The following is a 19811-nucleotide window of genomic DNA, read 5'->3' on the forward strand; positions in this document are numbered from 1 at the left end:
AATGATCGACTTTGTGGTTGATCTGTGGCCATGAGTCTTGGACATTCGGATGAAGAGAGGAGCAGAGCTGTCAACTGATCACCACCTGGTGGTGAGTTGGATCAGATGGCGGGGGAGGCTGCCAGACAGACCTGGTAAACCCAAAGGTGTAGTGAGGGTGAACTGGGAACATCTGACTGTGGTCCCTGTCCGTGAGGTCTTCCAACTCCCACCTCTGGGAGAATTTCTTGTGTAGGTTGGGGACATGGAATCTGAGTGGTCCAGGTTCAAAGCCTCCACTGTGGAGATGGCTGCTGGGAGCTGTGGTTGGAAGATTGTTGGTGCCTGTCGTGGTGACAACCTAAGGGTGGCCGTCAGGCTGAAGAAGGCCTTTCCGGTCTGGCTGGCCCAGGGGTCTCCTAAAGCAGCAGACAGGTACCGGGTGGCCAAAAGGGCTGCAGCTGTGGCAGTCACTAAAGCAAAAACCCAGGTGTGGAAGGAGTTTGGGGAGGCTATGGAGGAGGACTTTCCATTGGCCTCAAGGAAGTTCTGGCAGACCGTTAGACGCCTCAGGAAGGGAAAGCAGGGCTTGTCTCAGGCTGTGCTCAGCAGAGAAGGAGAAGTGCTGACCCGAACTGGGAACATCATCAGACGGTGGAAGGAGCACTTTGAGGAACTCCTAAACCCAGTCGTCACGTCCACTGTGGAGGAGGCAGGGCCTGAAGACTTGGGAGAACTCTCGCCCATATCCCTGGCAGAGGTTGCTGAGGGGGTCAAAAAGCTCCCCAGCGGCGTCGGTGTGGACAAGATTCTCCCTGTGATGCTGAAGGCTCTGGACACTGTTGGGCTGTCTTAGCTTACACTTTTTTTCAGTGTCACATGGAGATTGGGTATGGTACCTGTTGAGTGGCAGACCGGGGTATTGGTTCCCATTTTCAAAAACAGGGGACCAGAGGGTGTGCTCTAACTATCGGGGTATCACACTGCTCAGCCTCCCGGGTAAAGTTTACTCCATGGTTTAGGAAAGGAGGCTGCGACCGGTTGTCGCACATTGGATCCAGGAGCAATGCGGATTCCGTCCTGGCCATGGAACAGTGGACCAGCTCTTTACCCTTGTTAGGCTGCTGGAGGGGTCGTGGGAGTTTGCCCATCCAGTCTACATGTGCTTTGTGGACTTGGAGAAGGCTTATGACCACGTCCCCTGGGGGGTCTTGTGGGGGTACTGCAGGAGTATGGTGTACCGGTGTATGCTGCCTGTGCCTGTGTTCCAGTGCTCGGCACGCCGCCGCCCACTACCTGCACCGCTGGCCAACGCTACTTGCCCCGGGCAGTCGGACGGTGCTAACGCTCAGACCCCGGGGGAGGGTCTCGCCAGCTGGGCGAGATAAGTTTTACCACTTCCATTCTTTTCTCTGTTTATGCATATTTGACTTGTATGTTTTGCTTTATTGTAGCCTACATTACTATAATATGAGCTTGTTTTAGATTGCAGAGTGAGTTACACTGACAGCACTGTTAACCTGTGGGTGGGGGGGGACATTTGACACTGGCCACACTGTAGTGGTTTTGGGCGATACAGCCCCGTTTACACTTTGGTGTGTGTGTTCATCTGTTGCGTGCAGTTTTCTCTGTTTGCTGTGCGGAGTCCTAGAATTGGCTGTGTGTATTCACTCTTAAATGTGTGTGTATGTTGCACTGATTATCTGCGTGTGTTTTGCCGGTTACGGTAGAAGCCTGCCCATAGGTGAATCAGTTAGTTTAGTGTCTCGCTGCCCTATCTTGTACATTTTAAATAATATCTTTAAATAAAGTTTTGCCTATTATTTACACCCTGAGTTGTAGTGTTTGTTGGCCTCTGACAACGCCTGTTCCGGGCTGGTTTATTACAGTACTTAGTGTAAAGTCAACCAAGTTCTTGGTGTCCCTTGGTGTTGGCCTCCACCAGTGTTGTCTCTTGTCACCAATTCTGTTTGTGATTTTCATGGACAGGATCTCTCAGCTCAGCCAGGGGGAGGAAGGGGTCTAGTTTGGGGAGCACCCAGTCAGCACCTCCACATCTGATGCCATGGTTCTCTGCCAAAAAAAATGGTGGATTGCCCCCTGTGAGTTGGGGGAGAGTTACTGCCTAAAGCGAGGGAGTTCAAGTATCTCAGGGTCTTGTTTACAAGTGAGGGTAGAATGGAGTGTGAGATGCATTGGTGGTTTGGTGCGGCTTCTGCAGTGGTGCAGGCGCTGCGCCAGTCCGTTGTGGTGAAGAGGGATCTGAGCCGGAAGGCAAAACTTTCGATTTACTGGCCCATCTACGTCCCAACCCTCACCTATGGTCATGAGCTCTGGGTAGTGACCGAAAGAATGAGATTGCGGATACAAGCAGCCAAAATGAGTTTCCTCTGCAAGGTAGCTAGGCTTAGCCTTAGAGATAGGGTGAGGAGCTTGGACATCTGGAGCGAGCTCAGAGTAGAGCTGCTTTTCCTTCGCATTGAAAGGGGTCACTTGAGGTGGTTCAGGCATCTGATCAGGATGCCTCCTGGGCACCTCCCGCTGGAGGTGTTTCAGGCACGTCCCACTGGTAGGTGGCCCCGAGGCAGACCCAGAACACGCTGGAGGGATTACATATCTCATCTGGCCTGGGAACGCCTTGGGGTCCCCCAGGAGGGGCTAGAAAGTGTTGCTGGGGAGAGGGATGTCTGGGGCGCTTTGCTCGGCCTGCTGCCCCGCTACCCGGCCCTGGATAAGCGGATGAAAATGGATGGATGGATGGATGGAATCAAGTATACTTGATATATCGCCCACCTCTAGTATGACATGTGTTCTCACTTGTGTTTTCACTAGCAAAGACCACACCACCAAAAAGATAAACATGACTGATGTGCAAGGTTTGGTCATGACTTTTTGTCGACAACATTTTTTTTTGAGTAGCCATTGACTTAAACCAGACTAAAACTATAAAGGATAAAAATGACTATAATATGACTAAAGCTAAGAAGCATTTCCACCTAAAGACTAAGACTTAGCACTGCCAAAATTAACTGCAGCGAACAAAGAAATCTTGAAAAGAGAGCTGGAATCTGGGCCTTGAAGTGGGCACTTTGAGCTTGAGAATGTACATGATTGAGAGCTGAAATAGCTTTGCAGAAGAGAAGAGCGATCATCTTCCTGACCTGGTGCAGAACACACAATAAACAATTCACACTCCCAGTACCATATTCTTTTGATTTTAATTGACCTTTGAACTTCATTTCCATGGCATCCTCATGACAATGTGTACACAAGCTGCATAGCAAAAGCAACACATTAGTAGAGCCGCACATTGTGGCAGCGCTCACAGCCCAACACATAATCACTATGGTAAAGCATGTAAAACAGATGAAATTTGACTTTCCATGCATCACTCTTGGGCAGTGGCATCATTAAAAGTAGTGACATTACTAACTTACCTACACTTCTCAGTAGCGCGGTGGTAACCTCACTACTTTCTGAGTCAAATGACTTTTCAGAAGCGAAGTTGATTGATTTACCTAATAGCACGGTAGTGTCCACAAATGTTACAAGCTCTTTTTCTCAGGAAAAGCTCTTAAGTGCAGCGAACTGTTTTGTTTTTTTTTCTGCGAAGGTCTGGATAAAAGTAAGGATAATAAAACTGAGGATAAGTAATGTGACTGTTGCCAGCGCCATACCGGGCCATGTAGACAAGGGAAGCACTTCCGTATGACATCACATACTTACCTTTAAGTTTATTTTACTTGCTGCTTTTCTTGACAACATCCACCCTACTCTGCCTCTGATTGGCTTCATTACATTTCTTGACATGTCTCTCACGTGTCTTGTCCATAGACTGTATGTATTAAGTGGATTTGCAGAGGACACTAGAGAAATTGACACAAAAAGGGCCAAGAAAAGTGCTAGAGAGACCAGTATTAAGAAGGAAGAGAGGAGAGAGAGAGTGACATACTGATGTCACAAGTTATTTGCAGGACACATTCATGTTCTAATGTCCAAAAAAAGAAAAGTATAAATTTAGGACTGTTATTTTTATTGCTTATATTACATTTATTAATTGTGGTTTTATTGAGTGAAAAATATATTTTAATGTTGTGTTTTTGAATTACTGACATAGCCAGATAGCCTACTGAAAGAGGCCAAGACAGAGAGATGCATGAGGTAGGAAGAGGAGAGAGAAAAAGAGAGAGCAATGGGTCGACTGATGATGTCATGTTATGGGAGGACAAGTTTATATGTCACAAAGTCTTTGAAAAAAAAAAGAAAAGAAGAAAGATTTAATCTAAGTCTGTTATTTTATAATAATTCTATTTAATTTTTATTTTATAATAAACAGTTCTAAACATTTTTTGCCTGTCTACTTGGTTAGCTGACAGTTTTTCTGATCACTGAGAAAACGCTGATTTGACATAAAATAGTCAAACTTTATTTTGATGTAGAGTACCTGGTAGCTTAAGTCACTATATTTTCCAAGTAGCCTGCCCAACACTGTCATTCGTGTAGCTCAAGTAAAATGTGAGCTGTTGCAGACAGCTGGATTTATTCAGATAGAAACTTCACTATTCCGTCAGACGAGTGGGACAGGGACAACTCAAAAAACTAGTGGGGTGCTAACAACCCTTTTTATTTTAGGATTTTGGGGTGTAATAAACTTTTCAGCCTACAGGGGTCACTCCAAGGCTTTTTTGCTTGCAGGGTGAGGAATTTTCCATTTATCTGAATCATAGAGTGGCGATAAAGGACAATGTGTATGTAAGCTTACCTCATACAGAAGACATCCCAGGGACCAGATATCTGACTTAAAATTGTATCCGTTCTCATGGATCCTCTCCGGTGACATGTAGTAAGGTGTCCCCACTGGGACAAAGAGAGTAACAAACACATCAAATAATAAGTTATTTCAAAAAGTGTCTCGAATCAGCACTTATCAGTAAAATAACATACAGCTGAGCTGTCATCTATTGTTGTTGAAAATACAACAACAATAGATGAATGCATATGGACGTACGCTCTATACATGTATGTGCTTTACCTAGGGAGTGTGCTGCCGTGGTTTTAGAGCTGAAGAAGCGGCCTAATCCCAGGTCACCCAGCTTTACTTCCCCTGTGGCTGTTATGAACACATTGGCTGGCTTGATATCTGATTTACACACACACACACACACACACACACACACACACACACATTTAAACCCATCATTGTAAAACCTGAAATGCTTGGTCTGAGCTGATCAGAATACGGCCCTAGTATCTTGTAGGACTGTAGTCTCCTGGTCGACTAGTCCATTATTTGGTCGATATGCTCTCGTCGAATAAGAATCTAGTCGGGGGGGGGGGCAAAGTTACCTGTGAAAATGGGGGTGTTGACAAAAAGTTGAATGCTCAGCGTTGCTGTGAGGCAGACCTCCTAAGAAACAATAAATTGTGAAGACAGTAAAGCCTCCACTAAAATAGCATTTTAAGTCTCGTGCGTTATGTATCATTTTGGGGATTCATACTTAGGGATTTATCCTGGCTTCATATGAACAGAGGAAATCTCCGCTCATCGCTAGGCTAATGTATACCATGTAAAATGCCATATGCTAGGGCTAGTAACGTTAGCATATTGTATTTGTTTGGAAAACGTGTTTAGTGTGACGGCTGTTTTGTCAGTGAATGTTGTGAATTGTAATGGAGCCAAATTGTGTGACGTTACCTTTGTTAAATGTTGCTGTTGTCCCTGACTTTACATGAGACAAGAGAAAGATCGCTAGTCGCTAGGCTAATTTATACAATGTAAAATGCCATAGGCTGGAGCTAATAACGTTAGCATGTTGTATTTGCTTGGAAAACTTGTTTGGTACAGGACAGTTGTTTTGTCAGTGAACTTTGTGAGTTGTTATGGAGCCAAACTGTGTGCCGTTACCTTTGTTAAATGTTGCTGTTATCCCTGGATTTATATGACAAGAGGAAAAGATCGCTAGACGCTAGGCTAATTTATACAATGTAAAATGCCATAGACTTGTGCTAATAACGTTAGCATGTTGTATTGGTGGGGAAAATGTGTCTGGATAAAGGAAAGTGTTTGTCAGTTCTGTGATTTATAGTGAAGCCAATTTGTGTACTTGTGTTTGAAATTGTCTCTATTAAGCCATATTTAATGTGTGTTTTGAATCAACTAAACTTTACAGCACTTAACAGAGTCTGCAGAGTGACACAGACACACCACCGCACAAGAAAAAATAACATGCAGATTTTTTTTTCCTACAACTAATCGATTAGTTGAAGATTATGTACAACTTTAGTCAACCAAGATTTTCTTTGGTTGACTACAGCCCTAGTATCTAGACTATGTTATGTACTCTACAACCACACATATTGCCTTCTGGTGTCAAATACTGACTGAAGAGTAACACTAAAAATAAAAAAGGGTGAGAAGGAAAATGGAACCAGGTGAGAGGATAGTTTGAGCACGGGGATGGGTGACAGGGTTAAATCTATCAGTAGAAACAAATATGGAGATGATGAAGTGTGCATGGTGAAAGTAAGGAGTGAGAGGAGATGAGTAAATCTGTGAGTAGCTCTTTACCACGGTGCATTATTCTACGTGAATGCATGTGCTCCAGGGCGCTGCAGAGCTGTGCAAAATACTTCCATATAGTCCTCTCTGGTATGAGGCGCCTCTTCTTCTTGAAGTACTAAACAGATAGAAGGCAGGGATGTAAGTCCATACCAAGTGACAATGCCTATCTGACAGATGCTAGCATGTAGCGTATTTATGGGAACCAGATCTAGAAAAAGGATTCTTCTTATCTCATTAACTAGACTAGTGCAGTGCCTATTACAATCATGTCTGTCTATTTTTTTGATCTGAGGTAAACCTGTGAGTGTCATGTGGTTATTCCTGACCTTTATCATCTGGGACAGATCTCCAGCATCTGCCAGCTCCAGAACAATGTTGAGCTCATTGTCTTCAATGAAGGAGTCAAGGTATTTGATAACATTGGGATGATTCAATTGCTGCAGTGGAAAAATGTGAGAATTTTTTTTCTTTTTGCAGACAATAATCAGTCAATTATTTATTTAAACACAGCAGACAACAGCTTCAACAATCAAGTACAGCTGTGCTCAAAGTGATGGTGTGGGAAATACAATGTTCCTGCCCCTGTCCTCATATTGTTCTCTAAACAATGCTGGAAAACCTTTTAATATGATTTTCCTCACTGATCCACTGAGCACAATGGTTATAGTTGATTCACTTTACCTTGAGTAGATCGATCTCTTTGATGCAGTCCTGACGAGCCTTAGCATCCATCATCTCAAAGATCTGCAGTGACAAAATATATAGTAAATATGAGCTTAATTTTTCAAGTAAAAAAAAAAAAAGATTTCATATTATTCCTACAATGTCAATTGTCCCCTGAAGATGTATCTTGGCCAGAATTCAGTGAGAACTAAACATTTGTATTATGTAATGTATTTCTGTTAACAAAAAAATATCAAAAAACAAAAAAAACAAAAGGATTTCCCACCCCCCCAATTGTATGCCTCCATGCACCAGTCAAGTTTCTCTTACAGTTTACATCCATGTCTGTGAAAACACTGATGCTTTACACATCTTCTCCCTGACAGCACAGAAGATCTACACAATCAGCACGGTTTCAAGGTGGACACCCAAGATTAGTGTCACCAATTCTGTATCTGACCAAACATTTCCCCTTCTGTTCCTGAGATATGACGTTGAATAATGGCCAGAACAGTGTTTTACGCAGAACATTATGATGTCACAGTGAAGCTGACTTTTGATCTTTTGGATTTAAAATGTCATCATTTCATCATTTTATCCTATCAGACATTTGTGTGAAGTTTTTTCTTAATTAGCATATGAATTCTTAACCAATGGGCGGCACGGTGGTGCAGTGGTTAGCATTGTTGCCTCACAAAGAGAGAGTTCCTGGTTCCTGGTTCCCCCCCAGGTGGCGGGTTCAAACCCAGAGTGGGGGAGTCCTACATATATCCTTTATTTAACCACGTAAAAGCCTCATTGAGATTAAAAATCTCTTTTTCAAGAGTGACCTGACCAAGAGGGCAGCATAAAACATTGTTACAAGTTACAACAAGGCAAACAGACATATACAACTGCCATACACAACAAATGATTAAAAACCACAGTATGCAATTAACATGAGATACAAGGTCAGGACAAGAATAAATATGATTTGAGTACAATTTCTTAAATGATTTACGAACAGTCACACTGACTAAAAGAGCAAATTTCTCGAACCTTAAAAATCGACTCAAACACCTCCACAGTGATCAGCTCTGCCAGTTTCAGATCCTTCTGAAGATTATTCCAAGATGAAGGAGCAGCATATTCAAAAGCATTTTTGCCGGGTTCTGTTCTCACCCTCAGAACCAAAATTTGAAGAATATTATGAGAGCGAAGGCCCATATTGATTTTGGTTTGTGCACATGTATGTAGACAGATAAGAGGAAACCAGGCCAAGAATAGATTTATATACAGAGTACAGTGGTGTATGCGATTTCCGCAGAGGATCCTGAGGATATCCAGCAGAGGTAAAAAAAAAGTTGCGGATATCAAGTGTCTCCTTGCCTGAAGGGAGAAGTTAGATTTATTTCTAAAAAAATAAGCCCAATTTAACCTTCAGCTTGGTGACAAGGTTTTCTGTTCTGATCAATGATAATACCTAAATACTTGTATGTTGTAACAATTTCAATTTCAGTCCCTCGAATAGTTAAGATCTTTGGAAGATCAGATGTTAAGTCTTTGCCATTTGAAAATAGCATGAGTTTGGATTTTTCTGCATTTAACACCGGCTTAAGTTGAGTTAAGAGGGTCTGAACAACATCAAAGGCAGACTGCAGGTATCCCAAAGCTTTAACTATTGAAGGGGATGAACAATAGATTACGGTATCATCTGAATAAAACTGATAAGCAGCATTTGATAAATTGTTGCTTGTCAAAGGCCTTTGACACATCAGTGAAAAGAACTGCCTCGATAATGACATTGACCGCTAGGACTGCAGCTATCGATTCTTTTAGTAATCAAGTATTCTGTCGATTATTCTGGCAATTAATCGAGCGATTGGATAAGAAATACTGCGTCTTTTTATTAGATTGCTTTAGCTTTATTTAAGGACAATATATGAAAGAGAAAAAAGAAAAGTCTCTGAAATGAGAAAAATGAGCAACACGCTTGTTTCCTCTTTTGAAAGTCAGAGCTGTCAACCAGTCATGCAAATGACCGATTTCATACGCACTCATGCTAGACTGCTATTTCTCATGCTGTCAGGAATAATCTGTGTTGGGAAGTAGGTCACTACAAGGTGCAACCTTACGAATTTAACAGCATTCTCAGTAGCGTGGTGGTGACATCACTACTTTCTGAGTCAAATAGCTTTTCACTAGTGAAGTTAATTGATTGACTGAGTAGCGCAGTAGCGTCCATTAAAGTTACAAACTCTTTTTCCCGGGAAAAACTCTGAAATGCAGCAAACTCTTCCAGGAAACTTTTCCTGTGGAAGTCTGGATAACAGTAAGGATAGTAAAACTGAGGATAAGTGATGTGACTGATGCCAGCACCACACCAAGGCATGAGACGACAGAGTTGCCCCTCGTCCCATACTGAAAAATAAAATGCACTGTCCCTTACTGATTCAGTATGGGATGCAGTTTGTCCTGTATTTCTGTGGAAAGAGTTTAACGAGACATATAGGTCCCTTTACGCCCAGTTATTAAACTTATGGAGCTTATGGATTCATGAAACCCCACGTGCATGGGGCATGTCACTTGACATGCTGCTGTTTTATGCTATGACCTATTTAAGTGTAACACCTGAACACAACACAGGCTCCGCTCCCACTGAGTGTGCGCACAGTGCCATGCTGCGCTGCTGTGCGAGCAGCGTGTTTGTCTATGCTTAACAGCAGTCTTATTATTATTTACACACTGTCCATAACAATAACTATGTCAGGTAACAAACTGCAACGGGCTCGGGTCAGGTGTGGTCAGGGAAATGCAGCCCGAGCTGCGCTCTAGCGTGCTCACCTGTGTGTGTGCGCACGTGTCTGTGTGCGTATTGAGATGGAGCCCTCTCCTCTCCTCTTATATGCTTTACTCACAAGTGTGTGACTTGACCTGGATATGAAGTGTCCGTAGCGCCAAATAATATAACGGTAGTTTCTAAAGAGCTAAGACGAAAAAAAAAAAAAAAAAATCAGCAGCGGCGGTCATATTTCAGCAGCGGCGGTGCGCCATATAGAGGAAACACTAGACAGTGAGACACAAATTGATGCAGAAACACCATTCAGTCAGTTTGCGTACCGATATCTGTGCCCGCTCCACCACTCATTAGATCTGTCAGTTAAAAATACGGCAGAGAAGAAGTGCAGTTTTACAGACTGTCTTGTATGGAGGTATTTTTGTGTCTTTTTGTTGCAATCACATAAAACTGTTTTGAGAGCATATTTCTTGAACTGCAATCAAAATCAAGTTTGTAAGTAAAATGTATTATCATTTTGCTTATAAATCAGTCCTCTTTGCTTGCAAGTTAAAGTTTTGCTTGCAAGTTCAATTGCACTTAATGGGCGGGGCCTACGCTGATGGATGAGAAAAGAGTTTCTATTGGTGGGTTTGACGTGGCTACATACAGAGCGGGCTACGCCCACGATTCCCTCTCTCCCACCAGAAACGCTCGACAATCGGCATTACTGCTACACCCCGGGGCATCAACGGTACTGACCACTACGCCATCAAATAGTTCTGCCCTGGCTAAACAAAAGCAATCTACATGCACCAGTTCAAATAAAACATTCTTGCTATTATTAGGCCTAGTCCACACCGACCCCTGTACTTCTGAAACCGTGTATTTTTCTATACGATTTGGCTGTTTGGTCACACGCAACCGCACTTTTGGGCCCCTGAAACCATGTTTCTTTGAAACCGGAGTCCAGGGTGAAGTTTTTGGAAGAATCCGGTGCCAGTGGTTGCGTGTAGATAGGATAACCGCAGTATTTTATTACCTGTCTCCATTGTTTGACGTCAGAGTGACGGTAAATAGCTCTTTTCTAAAAGTTTACTAACTACTAAAATCCCACATCCTGTGTTAAATACAATGTCTCTTAACCATATTTACAATGAAGCTTGATTCTGCACTCTGCTCTTAGCCCCTATGTGAATTTTTACCGTTGCTATGGCAACAAGTGACAGCTGACGATAGCATTAGTTAGCTCAGCTCAATCGTCCGACAAACAATAACCCATAAAATTATAATTCAACATATTTAAACAAATCAACAACAGCTACCAACAGTTACAGTCCTTACAACCTTAGGTAATGTGTTGTCACAGGTAAGATTGTCAAAATTAAAGTAATAACAGCTTAAATCCCTGAGGAACTACGCTAGCATTAGTGACGGTTGCTCCTGTTGATAGTTACCCCAACTAAACTACCACAAAAGCAACGACGGGCCTGCCAACGGAGGTTCTGGATCCGGCCGGGTCAGACCTCCGTTGGCAGGCCCGTCGCTGCTTTCGTGATCGTGTAGTTGGTCATTCAGGCGCCTCTGCTGTTGAATTAGGTTGCGCTATTTTTGTGGATCGGGTTGTTTTTATTTTCCGCACTTCCCTTTGACTCTGACCTCTGATTACTTAAAATGGTCTTTCCGTTAAAAGTTACATCACCACCCACTGCTTTGGCATGTGTATTACATCACTTGGTAGCGGGTATTGCAGTTTCGTGTGGATATCATATTTTTTTATCACATCACTTGTGTGGACAAATTTTTTTTGGAAATGGGAGCCCGAAAAACTTCGGTTTCAGAATTGATTTTCGCCACAGCTCCCGCACTGAATTCCCCGTGTACTACAGAACTCCCATGTTGCTTTGCAAGCGTACTAGGCTGATGAGTAGAATTTAAGAAACAGGCTAAATGACATGATGTTGCACACTCTTGTGCAGTAGGTGGCGGTATGCACCTTTAAATTGTTTGCAATCCGCCAACCGAGAGAAGAAGAAAAAAAAAAACGTGTCTTACAGCTTTCAGTTTAGGCCCCGCCCACCAGGTTCAACTTTTTACTCGCAAAACTTTTTGACTTGCAAACAAAAAAAAATGACTCGCAAACAAAACTTTAGGATTTGCAAACAAAACTTAAGGATTTGCAAACAAATCATTTTTTTACTTGCAATAAAACATTTTTTGATTGCAATATTGATACTTTTGCTCTCAAATCTTTTTTTTTTAATTGCAAAACCTACTCTGTTTGATTGAATAATAAAGAAACAAATGTAGCTCCAGAGTCTTGCACCAACGTGGTTCTCCGATAGAACAGCTGTCATTATGCGCAACCATTAAGCATGGCTGTGGCTATTAACAGTGCCCGTGCCACTAATTCATCACATATAGCCATAACTGCAAACCATCATGGCAGTGATATTTCATTCATTATAACACGTCAGACAGACAGATTATTGACGATTAATTTATAGCTCTACAGCGGAAGTCATCTCTTCATTAGGTAGATGTGGAACTGGGTGTTGAGATTCAAATAGATTAGATAAGATAGAACTTTATTTATATAAGGAAGCAATTTAGAATGGCTGATTTATCTGTTACTAGTCCATACCCATTGAGTACAGCATACCATATCATGACTTAGTCATACCAAAAAACCCCAACATTGGTCCACAGGGGGAGCCACAGCAACCGGTCGCATTTTAGCCATTTTGAAGCATTTTTCTGTTGTTATAGCGCCACCCAGTTGCCAATTAGAGTTAAATTTCTCCAGTCACCTTGAGGCGTCCTGTTCTACATATCTACCAAGTTTAGTAAAAATCCATATGGCGGTTAGGCCTAGATAAGAAATGAGCTCTCTAGCGCCCCCATTTTGTTTGATGGGGTCAATAATGGAGGGGTCCCCTCAGATTATGTGTGGTCATATGCCTACAAAGTTGCGTGGTGATGGGTGAAACCCTTGAGATGTTATACACCTTTATGTGATGAGCCACGCCCTCCGCAATATTCATTGCCTTATAGAAGCTCAGTTTTAGTAAGTTTTCCAACTTTTGCCAAGAGGGAACTTTAGATATTGGTCCCTAGATTATGTTCACCCAGTTTCATGCAGATCGCTCAAACTTCCTAGGAAGAGATCCATTTGAAGTGTTTTTCAAAACATTCAAAATGGCGGAAAATCTATATAACTGGAAGTTATGGGTTCTTGAGGTTCATTCAAAGTTTGCAATTTCAATCGGTTGCTATAGCGCCCCCTTTGGCCAATTGATGTAATATTGCTTCATCATTCGCATCCTCCCATGACCCTCTACCACTGTGCCAAATTTCACATGGATTGACCAAGTCATTGAGGATAAAAACATGGAACACACACACCCACACAGACAGAGTTTCCATCATTACATAGTAAGATAGGATCAGGATTCAGGATTTTATTACTTTCCAAAATTTCTTAGGGTCATTGACGTTGCTAGCAGTTTTAGAAAGGTAAAAATCAGATTTTGCCTTTTTGGTGAGAGAGGTAAAATGATTTCGGAGCTGTTTAAAAATCAACCAGTCAGCCTTAGCCCAGGCAACATCCCTTTCCTTTAGTAAACTGGACAACTGGGTGGTAAGTAGGGATGCACCGAATATTCGGTAACCGAATATATTCGGCCGAATATTGCAAAAAAACACACATTCGGTATTCGGTAGAATAAGTTAAAAGCAAGGCTGAATAATAGCTGCGTGTGTCGGCAGTGTGGCGATCCGCCCGTCACCGGACTCGCATTTGCTACTAAAAATAGTTTTGAGCGAGCAAAATAGGCTTAAATCATTCAGCACGCTGTGCGAACAGCCTACAGATTTCAACCAGCAGCAGAAACGAAAGGTGAATCCCACCGATTGTGGGTTGAACGGGGGTCACAGACACAGACAGTAATGCATTCCTGTCAATTATGGCGGCCATCGGCTTACCGGGCGACGGAGAAGTCGGCTCCAATAATATCCTCTTCTTGGTGTCAGGACTGCCCAGAAGTACCTGAACAACCAAGACAGCCGAACACAGACCGTACATGATGTGTCAGAGGAGAAACGAGCCGTTCATGGCCCACAAACCTCACCGCACTTTAGGGACTGTTCTTTACTTATCAAGGGACTGTCAGGGGAGGAGGGTGGCTGGCTGATTTTTATTTTATTTATTTATTTTATTTTATTTTGATCCCCCCCATGTTAATCACTGATTGATGCTGTTTTTGAAGTATGAACAAGTCAATAAGTAATTTATTCCATTGAAATATCATTGATGTATTATAGAAAAGTGATTTATCTTTTTATAAATGACAAAAGGCACATCTGCCTCATTTTCGCTGTGGTATCGTGATACTACTCAGAACCATAATATTTTCATTGGTATCGCACAGTGGGTCCTAATTTTGGTACCGTGACAACACTAATGTGGAGGAGGTTCATCTGCAAAAACTAATGAAAAACTAAACAACGATATTCGGTATTCGCAAAGCATCATGAAAATATTTCCAAGCCAAATCTACATCATTAATGAGAGAGATTTTGTTCCACTCAAAGCAGGGCTTGAAATTAAATTTTTTACATGGTAGGACTGGTGCTCCTAACTTCAAAAAGTAAGGAGCACTAGCAAAATTTTGGGAGCGCTCACCGTAATGTAAGAAGCACCAACAGTGTAATCGATTTTTTTCTATTGCAACAAATGTCGACATTATACTGTATACATTCACAGTGTTGCCAACTTAGCGACTTTGTCGCTATATTTAGCGACTTTTCAGACCCCTCTAGCGACTCTTTTTCAAAAAAGCGACTAGCGACAAATCTAGCGACTTTTTCTGATGGTTATTGAAGACTTCTGGAGACTCTGTTGTGAGAGCACGTATCATTCTTAGTCTTCTCAATGGGCAGCGGATGCTGCCGTGAGCTCCTCTCTCGCCCCAAAGCACTCGCAGACGGCCCAGTCCTCCCTCCCAGCTGCAGTCAGAGCAGGAGATGTTAACCCCTCCACGTCCAGACTGCATGTGAATCGCGCATGCACGAAACCGCCGCTGGCTGATCCCGACCTGGTTTACAGTCAGGGCGGGATGTAAATGTAAAATTTTCTTTGTCTAATATAAATCACTGAAAGAAGGTTCATTTGTAGTTCTAAACATATTCAGGGTGTTTTTTTTACTCAGTTTTTGTCTCTCCCACGACATTATTCCTCTCTCCTACAGCATCCATTACAATTACATGCATATGGACAATTATGCAAATTAGGCAATGACGTCATTTAGCGACTTCTAGCGACTTTTAGGACAGCCAATAGCTACTTTTCTTACTGAGGAGTTGGCAACAGTGTATACATTACATTGTATGTGTATAGTACACTTATTAACTTTTTCAGCTGAAGACATTTTTAGAAAAAACACCACTGAACCACTGAACACCACTGTGAATGAAAGAGAAACCTTAGACGATAATACTGATGATGACAGCTATGATAATGCCATTGAAAACATATTTCATTGTGTCAGTCAACATTATACAGTATATTATACATTACACAGTACTAAGTACACTTATCACTAAACTTTTAGTTGAAAATTAATGAGATGATTGTGAAATGTGTGTGTGTGTGAGTGAGTGAGTGAGAGAGTGAGAGAGTGAGAGAGAGAGAGTGTGTGTGTTTGTGTGTGTGACATCTGAGGCTTCACACAATATCCTGGGGCCAGGATTTAAAATTAGGTCTCCTGGCTCTCTGTCCCTCTTCCATCCATTTGGTAACTGACACCGAGGCATCGAAGCTCTCTAGAGGAGGACCCTCTACACTGATTCGAATCAGATCTTCCACTGTGTTGGGGTGTAATGTAGATCTGGTGTCTGACTTGATGCGCTTCTGTGTGGAGAACCCCCTTTCACACTGCGCAGAGGACACAGGAAGGACCAACATGATCTTCACTAGATGAAGGATGTTCTAAAGCTAAAATCATTTAAATATCATTAAGGTTTTCAGTAATAGTAACAGTGTAAAATACATTAATCAGATGAATGCTAAACAGCATATAAATATAGCCTACCTCTAAGTCTGAGCAATAAGGTTCTTTTGTCAGAAGGATTTCCCATAATGCCTTGTAGCTCTTGTCTTTGAAGGACCTGAACACCAGGGTTTTCAAAGCCTGGAACTCCTCCTCAGCCTAAATGAGCAGTGAAATTTGTTACTATAAACAGTTATTCTATATATTTTTTGCTTCATTATTAAACTAACTTGCAAACTTAGCTGTGGAATAGAAATTTAGTAAATTGCCTGTAGTTTATTTCAGTGCAGGATATCAAAAGTATGCATTGAGATATGTTACAAATTGCGTTAAGCATCTTGATCTTAATCTTAACATACTAAGGAGGATGCTGAACCGGGCACGGAGGTGTCTCACTGTTGCAGCAACAGTAGTGTCGATCTGCTGCTGCAGTCCTGGAGCAGTCTGACTGAGTGGTCCATCTTCAGCCATATTCCCTGCCTCTCCTTTCCTCAAAACAACTCCCTTGACAATTTAGAATGAACAGTGTACATTTAAACTACATTAAATGAATAATCTGATTTGAAATGCCCAACTTGCTTCAGTGCTTCCTATAATGCCCAAATGCCTGCTTTTCCTGACAAAATGTACCTGAAACTTAAACTCCTGTGCTTGCTCCCTCCCTTTCTGCCTTTTCATGGCTGCCTGAAAGGAAGCCAGCCTGCCACCATGACATGGCCTCACAGCCATTGCCTGAACTGTTATGATGAGGTTCTCCAAGCTGCTGACTGTCTGTGATTCCAACAACACGTCACTTTCTACTCAACTTGGCTAGGGATTGAAATCTAAAATGATATGGTTTATTCTTTAACCACCACATGAAGCTCACCTGAGGGAGGATTACATCATTCCTCTGGAGCAACAGACTGTATTTACTTACTGCAGTAAATACATCTGCTAAGAAATGGCAGAATGCCAAAAAAGAACCATCTTCAATGGTCTCCTTGACCTGCACAGAACAGATGTTGAATGTGTGAATTAATGTAGGCTACATTGGTGTATTTTCTTCCCCGGGGGCCCCATAGTTTATACTGACCTTCTTTGCTCTGCCAGCGATATCAGCATTTACTGATGATGCAGCCAGGTGCTTCATATGAGCATATACCACTGTGTTCTGTCCAGCATCACCTGAACACATGGCATCCATCTCGTCCCCTTGACTTGGATTGTTGACCGACACACCCAGCTCGACCCCAAGGCTCTTCAGCTCGCTTCTGGACTTGGGGCTGAAGTGGTAGGTCTTCCAAACCAAGTGGAGCAGATCGTACACCTTCCCTATGGAAGGCAAATCCTTCTGAGCAGATAGCAGAGCAAGCTCCAATCTGCAACAGTGTACAAATCAAACATTTTAGTTTGCTATGAAGAGAGCCACAGCTGTTTAGTTATTCTCATTTAATGAAGTAGACCATTATCAGCTATGAGGCATGCAGTGAAACGGGATGATGTGCTTTCCTGCCTCCTCTTGGAGTTTCACTGCTACTCCTCCCTTGCTCCCAAGATTCACTGCTGCTCCGTCAGCTCCCATGGTCACTGTCTTCTGGAGCCAGTCCTGGCATGACTCCCCAAGGCCAGCAAATGCTGACTTTGTTGCTTCATAGATTCCTAAAATAATTCCCCAAAGGGTACATATAATTTAAACAGGGTTAAAAATATATGTTATTGATATTTTCATTTAAGAATTACATTTGTTAAATTCAAGTTAATTCAGGGCAGTTTTATAATCCATTACACATGCCATTCATTATCCTCACCATCAGCAGTGGCATGTTCCACCTCCACATGTCCCACCAGGATGGTTGTGGGAAGTCCATTTACAAGGATCTGTGTATAAACTATCTCGCACTCTTTCACAGACACGTTGGTATCTCTGTCGATGATGAAAGAGATGTACTGAGCTGAGGACAGTTTAGCAGCGGTTTCCTCTCGAATCATATCTGCAATTACACCAATGATGTTGGTGCACAACTTTTGTTCACATAAGTCATGTTGATATCAATTCCATTTTTTTCATGAGAAGCAGCATAGGTTTAAATTTGGTTAAGGCGAGGTCCTCTTTCGCGATGGTGTAGGTGGTGTTAAATTTCACTTTCATCTCTGCCTCTTCAGCTGCACGTCCAGCAGCATGTTGTCGAATAAATGCCTGAGTAATCGAGCCTGCATTCTTACTAGTTAGATATTTGTCACGAGATTTCTTGTGTTTCGCGCTTTCTCCGTGTTTAGTTAAGCTCTCATGCTTAAAATGTGTAGACCCAGTAGTAAACAGACTTTTACCGGCGATCTCCGGCCCACAGGTCTTGCAGTGTACACAATGCATAGCTCCATTCTCGTACTTCAGCCATTTGAATTCTTTTAGCCGCTCACTCCGAAAAGCATACACCTTGACCTTCTTTGCTGTTGCCGGTGCTGTCCTTCGCCATCGTTGTCATGGCTGTCATCATCATCAGTATTATCATCATCATCTAAGGTTTCTATTTCATTCACAGTGGTGTTCAGTGGTGTTTTTTCTAAAAAAGACTTTCAGCGTTCTCTTCATTTTCTCCTCTCTCCGGCATGAATTAGCTTCAGCTCCTAGTTAGTACTGAGTGACAGAAGTGCTGCAGTCGTGGAGTGATTTGAGGCTAATAACCAATCTAAAATCAGCATTAAAGTCAAACTCACGTTTGATTGGTCAATGTCAGCTCACGAAGTGACAAAACGGTCACAATTTCGAGCCCTGCAAGGGCCCACAGATCATGAAGAAAAGCTTGCTCACAGAAGTGCTTAAAATCTGACACAGTGGTCACTAATATCATTTGCAAAAACACCTATATCTGAATATTTATGAGGAGCAGTTGTTAAAAATAAATCTAGAAGAGAGGATTTCTCTAGGCCTTTGGGATTTGGGTGAGCTGAACCATTAATAAGTTGTGTAAGGTTAAATAAGTCACAGATAGATTTAAAGCTGTCAGAAACGGGAGACAGCCAGTCCCAATTAAAAGTGAGGAGAATCTCATTAACATCAAAGGATGATAGTTGCTCACACGCTTGCTGACGGGGGTCTATAACAAACTACAACAGTGATAAAATGACCTTTAAGAAGTTCCAATTTCAAGGCAAGAAATTCAAATTGCCTGCTGAGCGTTACTGATAATAGAATGGTAGCATGAAATGTTTTTTATATATATGGCAACGCCACGACCTTTTCTGGGACGGTCACAACGGAAAACATTATAACCCTTAATTGCAATGTCTTTGTCTGTAATAGATTTGCTTAGCAAGTCTCCAACAAGACAAGAATGTCAGTGTCAGTGGATTTTGCCCAGATTTTCACTTGTTCCAGTTAAGGCCTCTGACATTAAGGTGAATAATACCAAGCCCAGATCTAACTTTAAAATCAAAAGGGGTACTCAAGCAGTTAAAGTTAAAATTAAAATCAAAATCAGGGCCAGGGTTAGGTTGAACATTTCCTAATAGTAAAAGCAAGCGTATCATAAAACATTTCCCTTTGAATAAATTTTGTGTTGGCATTGAGTGATTATTTGTAGCTTCTGGTTTACTTGGGGGATGAGAGTGGAATAAAAGCAACCAGTCATAAGGGCTAAATAGATTAATTGAATAGGGTAGGGTCAGAAGCTCATCAGTCTTTTGTGTAATCCAGTTTGGAGAGATCATAACAAAATAAAAGTCCCAGTTTGTGCCTTTTTGAAAGAATAAAAAGTCAGGAACATTCTGGTCTCCACTGCTTTCATGCACCTCATGTGGATAAAGAACAGCCAATACCAAG

General features: G+C 42.1%; 2 protein-coding genes across 10 annotated transcripts in view; both read right to left on the minus strand.

Annotated features, from left to right (window-relative positions):
• The window catches only part of nek6 (NIMA-related kinase 6), a 112438-nt gene that overhangs the window by 22703 nt on the left and 69924 nt on the right, over positions 1-19811 (minus strand). For all 8 annotated transcript variants that reach the window (XM_078162371.1, XM_033646794.2, XM_078162372.1 and 5 more), the window contains 5 exons: positions 7223-7285; positions 6868-6978; positions 6548-6656; positions 5012-5119; positions 4742-4836 (listed from right to left, as the gene is read on the minus strand). In XM_078162371.1, coding sequence (XP_078018497.1) covers positions 4742-4836; positions 5012-5119; positions 6548-6656; positions 6868-6978; positions 7223-7285 — 486 coding nt within the window. The remainder of the gene's footprint in view (positions 1-4741; positions 4837-5011; positions 5120-6547; positions 6657-6867; positions 6979-7222; positions 7286-19811) is intronic.
• On the minus strand, positions 7956-18553 carry LOC144458805 (uncharacterized). Of its 2 annotated transcripts, XM_078162376.1 has the most exons (5): positions 17800-18553; positions 17085-17650; positions 16878-16997; positions 16052-16168; positions 11482-15894 (listed from the first exon to the last, which is right to left on the minus strand). In XM_078162376.1, exons 2-5 carry the CDS (start codon positions 17193-17195, stop codon positions 15685-15687), a joined length of 558 nt encoding a protein of 185 aa, XP_078018502.1. In that variant the 5' UTR covers positions 17196-17650; positions 17800-18553; the 3' UTR covers positions 11482-15684. The 2 variants fall into 2 exon arrangements, with proteins under 2 accessions (XP_078018503.1, XP_078018502.1); XM_078162377.1 differs by having other exon boundaries at positions 7956-15894; positions 17085-18553.

Source organism: Epinephelus lanceolatus, chromosome 19 (genome assembly GCF_041903045.1).
Source record: "Epinephelus lanceolatus isolate andai-2023 chromosome 19, ASM4190304v1, whole genome shotgun sequence".
In the NCBI taxonomy this organism is placed as follows: domain Eukaryota; kingdom Metazoa; phylum Chordata; class Actinopteri; order Perciformes; family Serranidae; genus Epinephelus; species Epinephelus lanceolatus.

Excerpts from the sequence above, each read along its gene's own strand:
- LOC144458805 (XM_078162377.1), bottom strand. The coding sequence starts at position 17,195 with ATGGATGCCATGTGTTCAGGTGATGCTGGACAGAACACAGTGGTATAT. Across the intron at positions 16,998-17,084 it reads TCGCTGGCAGAGCAAAGAAG|GTCAAGGAGACCATTGAAGA; the intron begins GTCAGTATAAAC and ends TGTTCTGTGCAG. Across the intron at positions 16,169-16,877 it reads ATGATGTAATCCTCCCTCAG|GCTGAGGAGGAGTTCCAGGC; the intron begins GTGAGCTTCATG and ends CTGCTCATTTAG.